This window comes from Saccopteryx leptura, chromosome 3 (genome assembly GCF_036850995.1).
Source record: "Saccopteryx leptura isolate mSacLep1 chromosome 3, mSacLep1_pri_phased_curated, whole genome shotgun sequence".
Classification (NCBI taxonomy): domain Eukaryota; kingdom Metazoa; phylum Chordata; class Mammalia; order Chiroptera; family Emballonuridae; genus Saccopteryx; species Saccopteryx leptura.
Window position 1 is genome coordinate 68684590 of NC_089505.1, and position 14949 is coordinate 68699538.

At 48.5% G+C, this 14949-nt stretch overlaps 2 protein-coding genes across 2 annotated transcripts; both read right to left on the reverse strand.

The window, feature by feature from the left end:
* Positions 1 to 317: 317 nt before the first annotated feature.
* LOC136398193 (kallikrein-7-like) lies at positions 318 to 2708 on the reverse strand. Its single transcript, XM_066372568.1, has 5 exons — positions 2636 to 2708; positions 2023 to 2176; positions 1554 to 1783; positions 480 to 634; positions 318 to 401 (listed from the first exon to the last, which is right to left on the reverse strand). Exons 1-5 carry the CDS (start codon positions 2706 to 2708, stop codon positions 318 to 320), a joined length of 696 nt encoding a protein of 231 aa, XP_066228665.1.
* Positions 2709 to 10268: 7560 nt separating this feature from the next.
* On the reverse strand, positions 10269 to 14546 carry LOC136399183 (kallikrein-7-like). The gene is made up of 5 exons (XM_066374126.1): positions 14428 to 14546; positions 13796 to 13949; positions 13323 to 13570; positions 12559 to 12695; positions 10269 to 10434 (listed from the first exon to the last, which is right to left on the reverse strand). Exons 1-5 carry the CDS (start codon positions 14498 to 14500, stop codon positions 10279 to 10281), a joined length of 768 nt encoding a protein of 255 aa, XP_066230223.1. The 5' UTR covers positions 14501 to 14546; the 3' UTR covers positions 10269 to 10278.
* Positions 14547 to 14949: the final 403 nt, after the last annotated feature.

Consider the following 14949-nt stretch of genomic DNA (forward strand, 5'->3'; position numbering starts at 1 on the left):
TGCTCAAGGCAGTGACCCCGTGCTCAAGCCGGTGACCTTGGGGTTTCAAACCTGGATCCTCAGTGTCCCAGGCCAATGCTTTATCTACTGTGCCACCACCTGCTCAGGCTGCATAGATTATTTTTAAAATAATTCATTGGGATATGATTTATCGTGGTCACTGACCTTTTGGTGCCCCCTTAGTGTTTGTGCTGGTAAGCCAGTGCCTCACTCTCCTTCTCATGGTCCCAGCCCCATTTTCCCACCTCTAGTTTCTGTTCTTGAACTCTGTGCCCACCCCCGAGGCCACACTAGCCGCCCTGGGCTCCCATTCTGAGCTAGGCAGAGGACTGAGCAGAGAGCCAGGAAAGGGAACTGGGAAGGTTGGGGGTGGGGCTCAGCACCGGGATCAGGCGTGCAGACTGTGGGGGAGGGGAAGACAAGGCTCCGTGCCAGGAGGCAGCGGGGCCCAGGGCCTGGCTGGAGAGAAGGGGACTCACTTTGGAGGCATAAGAGAGTCTGTCGGGGGGAGCAGCACAGATGATGTATTCTTTCAATAGGATTTTGTGAAACTTCCTGCAGTCCTTGTAGGATACGAAGGAAACATTCGAGCACATGAGCTCTGGCGGATTGGTCACTGTTGGAGAGGTTAGGGGTCAGCCAGAGTCTTGGGGCCGGTGGACCCCCGAGGGTTGAGGTAAAAGAATGGGGCCTGGATATTGAAGCAGGAGGGGCGGGGTGACTCAATACTGCGGTTATGAGAAGGGAGCTAATCTGGGACTCCTGGGTTTGCGGAAGAGAAGATCTTGGTCTGAACTCCTGGCACTGAGGGAGGAAGGTTCTGAGGTCCAGATTCTCGGGTCAGAGGGTGAAAGGTGAAGGGACCAGGGCTCCTCCTATCTGTGGAAGGAGGGAGTTAGGGGTTTCAACACTTGGGTCTGTGGGAAAAGTTCCTGGGGGCAAAAAAGTTCCGTGTGCCCCCTGCCCTCACTGTGTCTCCCACCAGTGTCCAGCCGGGGCTGCCTGCAGACCAGACGCTCCCCTGGGTTCTGGGCAGGCTCCCTCCCTCTCTCTCTCTGTCTCTGTCTGCAGCTCTCTGTGCGCTGGGCTCAGTTTCTGTCTCTGCCCTTCTCCGTGCCTCCCTGTCTGTCCGCCTCTCTCTCCATCACTGTCTCCGGGAATCCACCCGCGGGGACCTCAGTCTTCCCCTGATGCCTGCCTGCCACCCATGTTTTCGCCATGTCTCCATGCAGCCCAGGATACAGGGGAAAGGATTTTGTCTAAGGGAGCACAGGGCTGGGTCCTGGATACGTAGGTCTCTGGAAATGCATCTGGGGGACAGGAACTCTTAGTCTGAGTGAGGAGCAGGCGGGGGTTCTGGACTCCTGGGCCCAAAGAATGCAGGCCTTAGATTTAAGGGTTATGGATCTTGGGATGGAGGATCTAAAGGCTAGGAGTCCTGGATCGAGGGTGGAGAACCCGGGGGCTGGGACTCCCAGGTCTGGAAAAGGATAGTTTTGAGGATCTGGGCTACCAGGTTACAGTTGTAGCCTCACCTACATTGATGGTGATGCTGCCCCAGCCAGAAATGGTACAATTGGCCCCAGTGGGTTTGCAGTGGGAGGGCAGGTTGACCTTCCTCACAGTCGATGACAGATTGGCTGGGCTGCTAAGCTTCACCAGCATGATATCATGAATTTGTTTTAGCATCCTGAACGCAGGGTAGGGGAATGACTCTGTAGCTCTGATTCTCTGGGTTTTCCCACCAACCAGAAGGTCACTGCCCATCTGCACGGTGTACTCACTGGAAAAAATAAAAGGCAACGTTTGGAGAGAGACACTGTGATTGAGAGAGGGGGATAGAAGGGGACAAATCTCCTGAGATAAAGGGACAAAGATCCAGAGAGAGATCGACAGAGACCCAGAGTGAAAGAGAGAGAGACACAGAGAGAGACAGAGCCCCCAGAGAGTGACACGGAGGCAGAGAGTGGCAGGGACAGAGACCCAGAAGGAAAGCGAACCGCTGTGGCTCCCTGCACCTACTGTCGATAGCAGTGGGCCACGGTGAGCACCCACTGCTCGTGGATCAGCACGCCGGCACACTCGAACTCACTGCCCTGAAACAGGGCCACCTGCCAGGGTTGGGAGCCTCTTGGACATGGAACTCCATTAATAATCCTTTCCCCTGTATCCTGGGCTGCATGGAGACATGGAGAAAACATGGGTGGCAGGCAGGCATCAGGGGAAGACTGAGGTCGCGGCGGATGGATTTCCGGAGACAGTGATGGAGAGAGAGGCAGACAGACAGGGAGGCACGGAGAAGGGCAGAGGCAGAAACTGAGCCCAGCGCACAGAGAGCTGCAGACAGAGACGGAGAGAGGGAGGGAGCCTGCCCAGAACCCAGGGGAGCGTCTGGTCTGCAGGCAGCCCTGGCCGGACACTGGTGGGAGACACAGTGAGGGCAGGGGGCATCCTAGGGGGCACACGAACCCCAGGGGTCAGAAGGAAGCAGAAGAGTCTTGTATCCATGGGAGAAAGCTGCTGCAGGGGGAGGGTCCTGACTGAGGGACTCCTTGGAGCGAGGGGCTCTGGGGAGGGGAGGTGGGGTCGCTGTGAGGCCCAGGGCCAAGGTCAGGCCCCCCAGTCTGGTCCTTACCTCCTTGTCCTGCAGATCCCAGGGCCAGGGACAGCAGTACAACCAGGAGGAGTGGGAGACTGGGACCTACCATATTTCCTATCTTAGCCTCTGTGACTGTCACGTGGAGGAAAGGCGTGTTCTGCAGAGGGCCAGAAAGACCAAAAGTTCCAAAAGCAAGAGTCTCAGTCCCTAGCTTGTTCTTTCTCATACGCAAGCTCTCAATTCCCTAACCCCCTCCTTCCTCAGACTCAGAAGTCCATACCTGAAACCCCCTTCTACTCAAGACCGCAGAATCTAGCTTTCCATACCTACCCATTTATAATTTAACTAGAAAGCCCAGCGGTCATACGAAATGACCGCTGTTCTAGATATTATAAATTGTAATTAAAATGATTTGTGGAAAGGTGTCTGCTAATTCAAATTGAATTACCCAGGGCAGGCGGCGAGGATGCCCCTTTGCTTAGTGCCCCACGGGGTTTCCCCCTTCTACTTGCTTAATTGCTTAAAGTAGAGTGCAATGAAGGAAACCACTGGTGGTACATTTCTTAAGAGCCACCACTAGCTCAATAAATAAAGGTGATTTAAATAATAAAATGTTAATTCACATGTTAAAGATCTCTTTGTATTCAACATTTCTTGTGTAGATCTTTCCATCATTTTTAAGGTCGCCTTGCAGAGGACCATCAAAGGACCAAAATTTTTAATTTTACGTCCATTCTTTTACGAACTCTTGAACAGGCAACATAAAGTTGATGGTGTCCAAATGCAGGCTCAGGTAAAAAAAAATGCCAACACGCTTAAGCGTTTGGCCCTGAGACTTATTGATGGTCATTGCATTTCTCTCCTGCCTTTGTTCAAGGGACTCATTTTGTTGAGACAGGCTTTTTTGTCTTGCATCTGAGGCAAGCCTTGTTTCTCTATGCTCATCAGTCTCATTTTGCTGAGAAAGACGCATTTGCTCTGCGACTGAAGCAAGCCTTGTCTTTCTCTGCTCAGTGGTTTCTTTTTGTCGAGAAAGTCATTTTTGTGCAGCTTTAGCTCCTTTTCTCTCCTCTTCAGTGCTGTATTTTCTAGGAGGCATTCTTAAAAGAAATTACGTTAAGACGTAGTTTTTATGTAAAACAGGTGATTGTCAATGCAAACAAATGTTCACCTTCCCCGTGACACGCTCAATTTGCGTTCAGCCGTGGCAACTTCACCCCATTGGCTAGTACAGTTACGCAAGCAACCAATAAGCTATCGGCGACAAACAGACAACCAATAAGCTATCAGTGACAAACAGACACTTAAGCCGCATATAATAAAGATATCCCAAGCTCTCTTTTTGATAAAAGAAAAACACCCAAAACTCATACCTCAAGGCCTTTCTCAGACCAGAGTGCAGGACTCTTCCGGTTTCCTCTACAAGCAAGAGTCAGAGGTCTGTTCAGACTCCCCACCTCAGCCCAGTGAGACTGTGGCTGCTCGCAGCAGGTCTGACCTGGGCTCAGACGAGATTAAGTCAGCTGTGGAGAGCCCTATGCAGGGTGTCACTCTTATAGCTCATCCACCCCACTCCAGCGCATACACAGAGTCCTGAGAGCAGGAGAAGTTGGCTCTGGGTGCACTTACCTGCATCTGTTCTTATATGAAACCCTTGAGGCAGCTAAAGCCACAGGCCCGCATTCTCTCTCCACTTTCAATCTGTAGGCGATGTGGGTGGTACCCAGCCGATTAGATCCCAGCCAGAGGTGTAGGGCAGTGGTCCTCTACCCCTGGGCCGCGGACTGGTACTGGTCCATGGGCCAATTGGTACCAGTCTGCAGAGAAAAAATAAATAACTTACATTATTTCCGTTTTATTTATATTTAAGTTTGAACAATGTTTTATTTTTAAAAAATGACCAGATTCCCTCTGTTACATCTGTCTAAGACTCACTCTTGACACTTGTCTTGGTCACGTGATACATTAATGCATCCCACCCTAAAGGCCGGTTCGTGAAAATATTTTCTGACATTAAACCGGTCCGTGGCCCAAAAAAGGTTGGGGACCATTGGTGTAGGGAACATAACTGGCGTCCGGGGCACAACACTTTATTGGCGCCCCCTCCCCCCTAACTATGCTTCTACTTTGCTTTTCTTCTTTGTCTTGGAGACATCTGGTGCCCCTCTGTGAGTGGTGCCCAGGGCATGATAGACCCCCTTGCCCTCCTCTCTATGCCACTGGCCCAGCACAGTCTAGCTCCACCATGTCTGGTGACAGCTGCCAATGGAGAGACTCGATGCTGGAGCTGAGGGGCAGCAGTAGGTTCCTGTTGGGCAAATAAATTCTAAAATTTATGTTATTTGGTTTTGCTCACTTTGATTGTTAAAAATGGCCACTGCTTACATGATGATGTTCTCACGTGATACAATTAATTACCTTCTTGCTTGGGAAGGGGCTTGGTTATGCTAATATATGCTGGGGGAGGGCTTTCACGCAAAAGGTTTTAAAAGGAGGAGCTAGGAAGACATTTTGAGAGAGAGAGAGAGAGACCATGTTGTTGTACAGAGGAGGAGATCATGTTGTTTCAAGGGAGAGAGGCCACATGGTTGGAGGAGAGGAGGCAGTCAAGATGGCTGGGTGCTGAAGGAGAAGCAGTTTGTGCAGAGAGGAGAAGGGAGATGGGGAACCAGAGGGGATAAGACTGGTTTGGGCCTTTGATTCTAGGAAAACTCAGATGTATCAGTAGCTTTGTGAGCACTGAATGAGTGGGTTTTAGAACCCAGTGTGTTTGTTTTTACTCGTTTGCCGAGTGTGAGCTAGGAATAAAGGTAATGGCCCATCAGTTCTTGGCTCCACAGTTTTGTTACTGTCTGTCCGAATTAAATGTTAACGTGCAAAGGCCAGTGGCTGTGATGGTGGCTGTGGCTACTGGCTTTACAGTTCCATTGACCTGTCCGGCTCAGGAATGGTCTGTGTCCTGGGTTGTCCTCTGTGGCCTTTATATGTCTTGCCCTCACCCTCTCTCAGGGGTGGCCTAGATCCTACACATCAACCCTGATAAGCCCATGGGAACTTTTCCAGGATGAATTGCAGATGTATCTTTGAACCTGAGCCCAATGTCCACCCTAATATAAAGTTATGAATGAATAAGAGAAGGCCTTTCTAAGTCCATCCACTAAATGTTTACTGTTATCACTTAGCCCACATCTCATATTACACCTAGATTCCTTTTTTGTTTCTTTTTTTCTTTACTATTATTATTAAACTTTTTTTTTATGTTCAGTGAGAGGAGAGGAGGCAGAGACAGACTCTCGCATGCACCCTGAGTGGGATCCACCCAGCAAGCCCACCAGAGGGCGATGCTCTGCCCATCTGGGACATTGCTCCATTGCTCAGCAACTGAGCCCTTCCTAGCACCCAAGGCGAAGGCCATGGAGCCATCCTCAGTGCCTGAGGCCAACTCCCTCTAATCAAGCCATGGCTTCAGGAGGGGAACAGAGAGAGAGAGAGAGAGAGAGAAGTGATAGGAAGAGGGGTGGAGAAGCAGATGGGCGCTTCTGTGTGCCCTGACCAACGATCAAACCTGGGAAATCCACATGCTGGACCTATGCTCTACCTCTAAGCCAATCGGCCAGGGCCTTATACCTAGATTTCTAGACAAACTATGTATTTGTAACAAAAATATCTGTACTAAACATTACCTAATGTAACTTTTTATTTACTCTGTGAATGACCGGTACATTTAGATCATTTCTTCGTCTTTAATACTGCTGTATAGTATTCCTAACTATATGTTTATTGTTATCAATGTGAGAGATAAAGATGGTAATAAGTGAATGGAGTCAAGACGCATTTAGGAGAGAAAATCAACATACCACAGAGATGGGTTGAATGGAACTTGTGGTGAGGGAGATGGAGTTGTTAGGGCTGCAAGTTCTGGTTTGATGAACAGTGGTATCTTTCAATGGGAAGGCATGGTCAGATCTGATCGAGAGCTTGTAAGAGGATGAGAAAGACCTAAGTTAAATTTCAAACATAATTCTAATTCCACCATTACTTTGAAAGAACTCTCAACTGCAATGGTTACAGGCTTGAGTTTTAACCTGCAACCTAATTCTTATTTAATCCTCATCCTCAGTAGTGCTTTATCCTTGACCAAGTCCAATTGATACCTCAATGTGGTACCTACTTCCTGACCAAGCTCCTGAATCCAAATATCACCTCAAGCTACATCTCAAACCTCAACTCACCTCATCCTTGACTCTTGATTTGAACCCTGAAACCTTAACCATAAGCCAAACCTTACCTTGTCCCAAACACTAGATGTCACCATAGCCTCAATTCCAACCATGATCTCAGGTGTAACTCAAGACTTTAGTCTGCATCCCTGTCATTCTCCAGGAAGTCTACATTGACGTCTTCCCCATGAAATCATCTCTAACCCACATCTGACCCTGGTCATAACTCTCTGACCCAAATCCCAGCCCTGGTCTCATTTCAAAATCAATTTCTACCTGAAATCCCAACCTCACGCCCATACTCAACTGTTTTCCCCACCCTTTTCTCAAATCTACACACCATCTTTACTCTTCCTTTCACAAAAACATTAGTAAGTCTACCAAGTAAAAACATTCTAATGTTGATTTCATAATGACTAAATATAACCAAGCTGTTTGCAAACCTACATTTAAGGCCTATGGGAGGACTAATTAAAACAATGGAAGAGAAATGGATGTGTATGTAGCAGGCACTGAACTGATATTAGCTGCCTTTCCACATCACCCAGAGAATAAACAGCTTTGATTTCTTGTTGTATGTTCTATGTGACGTGTCAGGAACGTGTTGGACCTTGTCACTATTCCTCTCATAAGTCTGAGCGATGATTGACTTCCTTTGTTTTTATAGGTGAGCAATAAAGGTTTATTTATTTTTACTGTACTTGTGATTTTTATTGGCCAGTAAAGTAGTACATGTGATGAAGCAATATTGTATTTATGTAGAATATTTCACATTTTCATTTTATCTTTATCATTCTCCTAACTCTACAGATTCAGACACAATATGCCACAATCATCAATAAATAAAATAATAAGCCCTGGCCAGTTTCCTGAGCTGTAGAGCATCCATCTGGTGTATGGATGTCCTAGGTTCGATTCCCAGTCAGGGAACAAAGAAGAAGCAACCATTTGCTTCTCCACCTCTCTCCTCCGCCCTCCTCTCTCTCTCTCCCTTTCTAAAATGAATCAATAAAAAAATAAAAAAATAAGTTAAACAAAATAAACAGCATGGAAATTAATTAAAAATAAAACAAAACTTTATCCAGTTATGTTACTATTTGGATGCATTGGCAGTGAGAACGCCACCAGATGTCAGACCGGTGGAGTCAGACTGGGCCTTGGTTCAGCAACCTTGGTACTTGAGATCTGGCTAAGAAAGAATTTAGAGGCAAGATTCAAACTATAAGCAGAGTTATTTGTTTTTAGAAAGTCACAGAGGTAGAAGAGGTAAGCTGTAGAAGAAATGGGCTTAGGAACCAAGTTACAGAAGCAAAAGAGGGGCCCTTGGAACTTAGGGAAGAGAGAGAGAGGCAAGGAAAATGGTGCCTGGGTGAAAGGGGTGGGGAATGGCATGGGCCTGCTTCATAGAGAGAGCTGCCCTGGGTCCTTGTTCTCAGGGTATTTATTTGGAGGTCTCAGGAGGATCCCAGTAGAATATTCATCAGCTTTCCAGGTGTGTTCTTTAGGGCCGTGGTCTCTACTGATTGGTGGGCACCTGGGCAGGAGGTGTCGAGTAAAGTAAGATTTAAAAGACATAAGGTCATGTGAGCAACGTCATTCAGCTCAGGAATCAGAAGAGGAAGAATTTGGAAATTCTGAGAACTGCTCCTGGTCTCACCAGGAGATTTCCTGATGACACTGTCACATACTCTGAGTCTTATTTGACTGAAAACAAATTCAAGACCCCATGAGCCTGTTAGTGATGCCACCCCATACATGGCGAAGACTTCCAAATCTCAGCCCTGCTGTGTCCTTCAGTTCAGGCTGAAAACTATTCAAAATCTCACCCAGGCACCCAGACTCATTCCACCCTTGCCATCTGACCTATCCTGAACCTTTGCCTGTTAGCTCATCCCCAAGCTCATGATCACACCTGAGAACTGTCACCTGCCCTTCCTGCCAGCTGTGCCTTACCCTGAGGGACCCTGAACACTGATCCTGGAATCTTCTGATTTCACACATTGGGATCTGAACGCTTATTTTTTTTTTTACTTCCTGGATTCACTTCCCCTTTCTTCAAGAACATCTCCTCCCTTCTTAAAAACTGCTCCCTTAGTATTTTTGGTGAAACTGCCAATTTTTTTTGGTACTTCTACATGACCTCCCACCCATTGAGCTAGATGCACGACTCAGGTTAAGTTAACAGAGTACTGTATCTATTATAGAAATAATGATTGGTCCATGGGAAAGGGCTCTGTTCAAGCTAGACCAGTCAGAGTTCCTTGATATTAAAATCAAGTTGCCAGGAGAAAGGAAGAGGTAGGGTTTTTTTCTCTTTTTTTTTTCTGGGTTTTCTTAACTGGGTCTGTCTGTAGCTGCTGTATATCCTCCAGGTCTACAGGGGCTAGAATGATAAACACAAAAGAACAGAAACAAGCAGAGATGAGAAACAGCTAAGAAGAACATGGGCGAGAAAAACAGAGGCAGAGAGGAGGCAGATTGAGAGATTAGGAAATTGTCCCAGACAAACAGAAGAGAACTGATTGGCTTTAGTCATCATTTCAAGAACTTGAGAATGTGGTACCCGTGTAACTTCCTCAACATCATAAGCTATGCCTGCAGACTTCTTAGCTACCTAAGCTTAGCTATCTTAGCTACCCTCTTTTGCATAAGCCAGTTTGAACTAGGGCTCTGACACTGTATCCAAATGTCCCCTGACTGAGGCACAATTGAGCTTTCTGTTTATGTGGGTCCTTCAACCTTTTGTCCACTCTTAGTTGCTCTGTTCCTCTGCCAGACCCCATAGTCCACTCTATTCCTGAATTTCTAGTTCACATTGGACAATCACTTCCGTTTTATGACATCAGCCACTCAATTTCTTCTTCTCATCCTTTTCTCCCTCCTCCTCCTCCTCCTCCTCCTCCTCCTCCTCTTCCTCCTCCTCCTCCTCCTCCTCCTCCTCCTCCTCTTCCTCCTCTTCCTCCTCCTCCTCCTTCTCTTCTTCTTCTTCTTCTTAAGTGAGAGGAGGGGAGATAGTGAGACAAACTCCCACATGCACCCCGACCAGGATCCATCTGGCAACAGGGTCTGGGGCTGATACTGAAATCAATGTAGCTATCCTCAATGCCCGGGCTGACGCTCGAATCAATAGAGCCACTGGTCATGGGATGGGAAGAGAGAAAGAAGGGGGAGGTGGAGGGAAGAGAAGCAGATGATTGCTTCTCATGTGTGCCTTGATCAGGATCTAACCCAGGGTGTCTGCATGCCAGGCTGACAGTCTATCCAGTTAGCCAGGGCCAGTTTTTGTGTTTTAATTGTGTGTTTCTGCCTATTGATTGTCTGTACACACCTGGTACATTGTAATGTTTAATGTGACTTTGAAAAATGCTCAAGCCAAATATGATTTTAGATTATTGATATTTTATTTCTTTGAATTTCCGGTTCAGGGCATAGTAATGAAGAGATGGGAGTATGGAGAGATTAAGAGTTTTCTCTCATGGTATCATATATCCATTTGCGGTATTTGCATATTTGGGTGAAGACAACTGGGTTCAGGCGTCGGAATAAAGACAAAGGTTTCCGGGACACCAGGCCTCGCAGGGAGCCACTGCACATCAGTGGTCCCCCTGAGTCACCCTGGAAGGGAGAGTGCAGATTAGTTTTGGCTTCAGACCAACCAGCACTGCGGGGTCCCATACACCCCCACAGTTTATCAAGTCTTTGTCCTGCCAGACCACAGTCTTCTACCCTGGCCAATGGGAGGGATTCATTGTCTCTCTGGACCAATGGCAGAGCAGAAATTAATGCTATCATGGAGAGGACAACCAGGTCTTTTCTGAAGACATTGGTTTGAACCCTAGCCAATGAGACCAATCACAGGGAGGGGGCGGGGTTTCCCGGAGGTTACAGCTCCATTTATTTCCAATGGTGAAGGAATCTTTGCCAAACCAATGGGAGAAGAGAAATTACCTCTAGTGAACCCATACATCCCTTACCCAGGGATGGGAGACAGGATAAGTCTCAGAAACCAGGGGCAGGACCAAAATCTAAGTCACAGGGTTCAGTGCACAATAAAAATGCTGACCCTTATATTCAAATACATGAATTTCAAGACAGCAATCGGAGTGCGTGAAACCAAATGTGGGACTATCCCGAGTGTGGGGCTCTGTGTCCCTGCACAGGATGCACGTTCATTTATAAATCAGCTCTCAAGGTGGGACAAGGGGAAATGCCCCATTAGGACACTCAGCCTTGTCCCATCGTCCCTCTCCCTAATGCACACCATCCCGCTGTTCCTGAAAGCTAAGAGTGCAGACATGAGCAACGAGATTGGGGTTACCAAAAAAAAAAAAAATCAAATCAAATGGAAACAGAGAGAGGCAGAGATAAGCATAAAGGGAATAAAGGGAAGAAAGGAAGGAACAGAGAAGCAGAAATATTGGATGGAAGAAACAAGAGTGACAGACACAGAATGAGGGAGCGAGAGAGAGAGAGAGAGAGGAGATCCCAGCACAGTGATCACAGAGGAAAATAAGAAAATGAAATGATGTTTAAAGAAAGATGAAGGAAGATGATTCTCAGAGGCAGAGCAAGGGTTACAGATGGGGAAAGGGGAACAAAGAGGAGGGACTCCCTTTCTCCTTAGGACTAGGACCAGTGCAAAGATATATAAGCAAGACATTATCTTGGGGGACCACTCAGTGTTAATGCAATCCCTTAAAAATTAAAATCTATGACAAACAGGTTATCCCAGTTTTGGATAAACACAGGATCAGTTCCGAGCTTCTCTGAACCATATTAGCCCAAGGCAATAGAAAATCCAGTCAAAATGGATGGCTTTTTGTTGAAAATTCTAATATTTTGTTTATCACAGATTTTTTTAAAATTGCTTTAGAAGCCCTGGCCTGTTGGCTCAGCAGTAGAGCGTCAGCCTGGCGTGTGGAAGTCCCGGGCTTGATTTCCAGCCAGGGCACACAGGAGAAGCACCCATCTGCTTCTCCACTCCTCCCTCTCTCCTTCCTTTCTATCTCTCTCTTCCTCTCCCGCAGCCAAGGATCCATTGGAGCAAAGTTGGCCCGGTTGGTGAGGAAGGCTCCATTGCCTCCACTTCAGGCTCTAGAATGTCTCCAGTTGCAACAGAGCAACGCCCCAGATGGGCAGAGCATCGCCCCCTGGTGGGCATGCCGGCTGGATCCCTGTTGGGCACATGCAGGAATCTGTCTCTCTGCCTCCCCTTCTCACTTCAGAAAAAAAAAAATAAATAAATTAAAGTCTGTGACAAACAGATTATCCCAATTTTAGATAAGTACAGGATCAGTTCTGAACTTATTTGAACCATATTAGAGCCCAAGGCTATAGAAAATCCAGTCAAAATGGATTACTTTTTGTTAAATATTCTGATAGTATTTTTTAAAATCACAGATTAAAAAAAATTGCAATAGAATATACTTTATGTTTTGTGTCCCCTTAAAGTTTGAGCTTATAGTCAGTGCTCACTGCCTTTCCCCGTATCCCAGACCCTCGTTTTTCTACTCCAGTCCCTCCACTTCAACTTTGTGCTCCCCCTCGCCCCACCACTATGGGCTCACACTCTGACCTGGCAGAGGACTGAGCAGAGAGCCAGGAGAGCACGACTGGGAAGATGCGGGGAAAAGCTCAGAAGCAGCGTCAGGCTTCCAGCCTGCGGTTGGGATGAGGGGACGATGGAGAGCTGGGTTGAGAGGAAGCAGGATCCAGGGGAGGCGAGGGAGCGGCTCTCACCTGATTGGCATTGGAGGTGCTGTCCTGGGTGCCGCCACAGACCATGTGATATTTTTGCACGTACACAAAATACTTCAGACATTCCTCAGTGGAGATGGTGGTGACATTTGTGCACATAAGCTGGGATGGATACGTCTCTGGTGGGAAAGGCAGGGGCCAGTCAGAGGCCTGGGTCTGCAAACCCATAATGGGGAGGGGCTGAACTTCAAAAGAGGGAGATCTGGTTGACTTAATACTATGATCATGGAAAAGATCTAGCTCTTTGACCCTGGGTCTGAGATCGGAAGGGGCTTGCATCTGAACTCCTGTATCTGAAGAAGAAGAGGGCTTGGGGTCCACTGTCCTGGGTCTGAAGGACGAGGGTGTTGGGTGTCAGGGTCTTTGGTCTGAGGAACGAAGGTGGCTGGTGACCTGGGCACTTAGGTGGCTGAAGGCCTGAATACTTGGGTCTACAGGATGAAAACCTGGGGCCAGAACTCCCCTGTCTGACCCTGGACACCCCAGTCTCTGAAGCTGCATCTCAGGACAGAAACCTTTGACTGGAGTGAGGAGGTTGCTAAAGTTCTGGTCTCCTGGGCCTATGGGATGGAATCCTGGGGGATATGGTTTCTGGGCCTAGGAGAGGAGACTCCAGAAGAAAGGGTGGAGGGAGCTAGGGCTCTGGGCTCTGGGTTTGTGGAGAAATCGCAAGAGGCCTGGACTCCTGGGTCCTGATGGAGGAAGGAACTGAGCCCAGGGCTGCTGGGTAACAAAGGCAGCCTCACCTTCAGGGCTGGTGATGGTGCCCCAGCCGGAAACAGTACACGTGGTCCCCGGGCGTACGCACTGAGAGGGAATGTTGACTTTCCTTACAGTTGATGACAGCTTGGCCGGGCGGCTTAGCTTCACAAGCATGATATCGTTAGACTGGAACTCCCAGGAGAAAGAAGGGTAGACGAATGACTCTGTAGCCCTGATCTTCTGGGCATTAGGACCATTCAGCAGATCACTGCCCATGTGCACAGTGTACTCACTACAAGAGGAAAGCAACATTAGAGAGAAACACTGTGACACATAAAGGGTGACAGAGAGGGAGAAGGCGATAGGAAGACAGAGACACAGAGAGAACTAGAGAGGGACCTAAAGAGAACGAGAGAGAGACAGGAGCTCAGAAAGAGGCGGAGACACAGATGAAGAGAGAAGCCTGCACAGAGACACAGAATGAGAAGTGGAATCGCTGTGGTCCCCCTGCACCTACGGTCTGTGGCAGTGGGCGACAGTGAGCACCCACTGCTGGTGGATCAGCACGCCTGAACAGTCCATCTTGATGCCATTGAACAGGGCCACCTGCCAGGGATTGGAGCCTCTTGTACATGGAACTCCATTAACAATCCTTTCCCCTGTATCCTGGGCTGCATGGAGACACGGAGAAAACATGGGTGGCAGGCAGGCATCAAGGAGAGACTGAGTCCCCGCGGATGGATTCCCGGAGACAGTGTTGGAGAGAGAGGCAGACAGACAGGGAGGCACGGAGAAGGGCAGAGGCAGAAACAGCCCAGCGCACAGAGAGCTGCAGACAGAGACGGAGAGAGAGGGAGGGAGCCTGCCCAGAACCCAGGGGAGCGTCTGGTCTGCAGGCAGCCCCAGCCGGACGCTGGTGGGAGACACAGAGAGGGCAGGGGGCAGCCTGGGGGGCACCCAGACCCCGGGGGTCAGAAGGAAGCAGGAGGAAAGGGGACACAGCAGAAGAGTCTTGTCTCCAAGGGAGAAAGCTGCTGCAGGGGGAGGGTCCTGACTCAGGGACTCCTTGGAGTGCGGGGCCCTGGGGAGGAGAGGCGGGGACGCTGTGAGGCCCAGGGGCAAGGTCAGGCCCCCCAGTCTGGTCCTCACCTCCTTGTCCAGCAGATCCCAGGGCTGGGGACAGCAGTAGGATTGGCAGGGACAGGAGAAGTGGACCTGCCATGTGGCCTGCTGGAGCCTCTTTGGGCTGTCACGTGGAGGAAGAGACACTTCTGTGGGGTCTGGAAAGGCAAAGAGTTCAGGAAGCGAAGTCCTTGTCCTTAAATCTCTTTCTCCTTAGTCTCGGGATTTCTAGTCTGTACCCACCATCTCCCTCAGACCAGGACCCCAGTACCAAAGCTCATCTTTGGGCCCCAGACACCCTTTCATTTGGAATCTTGGAATCAGGCTTTTGATCCTTTCACATCAATGAGATTCAGTATCTCAAATTATTTTTAAGCAAAAGATAAAAAACTGCAGACCTGTAGCCCCTCATCTGTCAAAAACAGAAGTTTGGGACCCCCCTGCCCGCAGGAGCCACAGTCAGCTTCCCATCTGGACTCACCTGCTTCACTCCAAATGTGCCCCCTTCTCACCTGCAGTAAGTCTGATCTGATCTGGCCCCAGTCTACT

What these genes read in the sequence shown, in the direction of transcription:
- LOC136398193 (XM_066372568.1), bottom strand. Translation starts at nt 2,708, where the DNA reads ATGGTAGGTCCCAGTCTCCCACTCCTCCTGGTTGTACTGCTGTCCCTG. An exon ending in GGGATCTGCAGGACAAGGAG is followed by an intron (nt 2,177 to 2,635) that starts GTAAGGACCAGA and finishes GTCTCCATGCAG; the next exon opens with CCCAGGATACAGGGGAAAGG. An exon ending in GTGGCCCACTGCTATCGACA is followed by an intron (nt 1,784 to 2,022) that starts GTAGGTGCAGGG and finishes TATTTTTTCCAG; the next exon opens with TGAGTACACCGTGCAGATGG.
- LOC136399183 (XM_066374126.1), bottom strand. Translation starts at nt 14,500, where the DNA reads ATGGCAGGTCCACTTCTCCTGTCCCTGCCAATCCTACTGCTGTCCCCA. An exon ending in GTCGCCCACTGCCACAGACC is followed by an intron (nt 13,571 to 13,795) that starts GTAGGTGCAGGG and finishes TTCCTCTTGTAG; the next exon opens with TGAGTACACTGTGCACATGG. An exon ending in GCACCTCCAATGCCAATCAG is followed by an intron (nt 10,435 to 12,558) that starts GTGAGAGCCGCT and finishes TCTCCCTTCCAG; the next exon opens with GGTGACTCAGGGGGACCACT.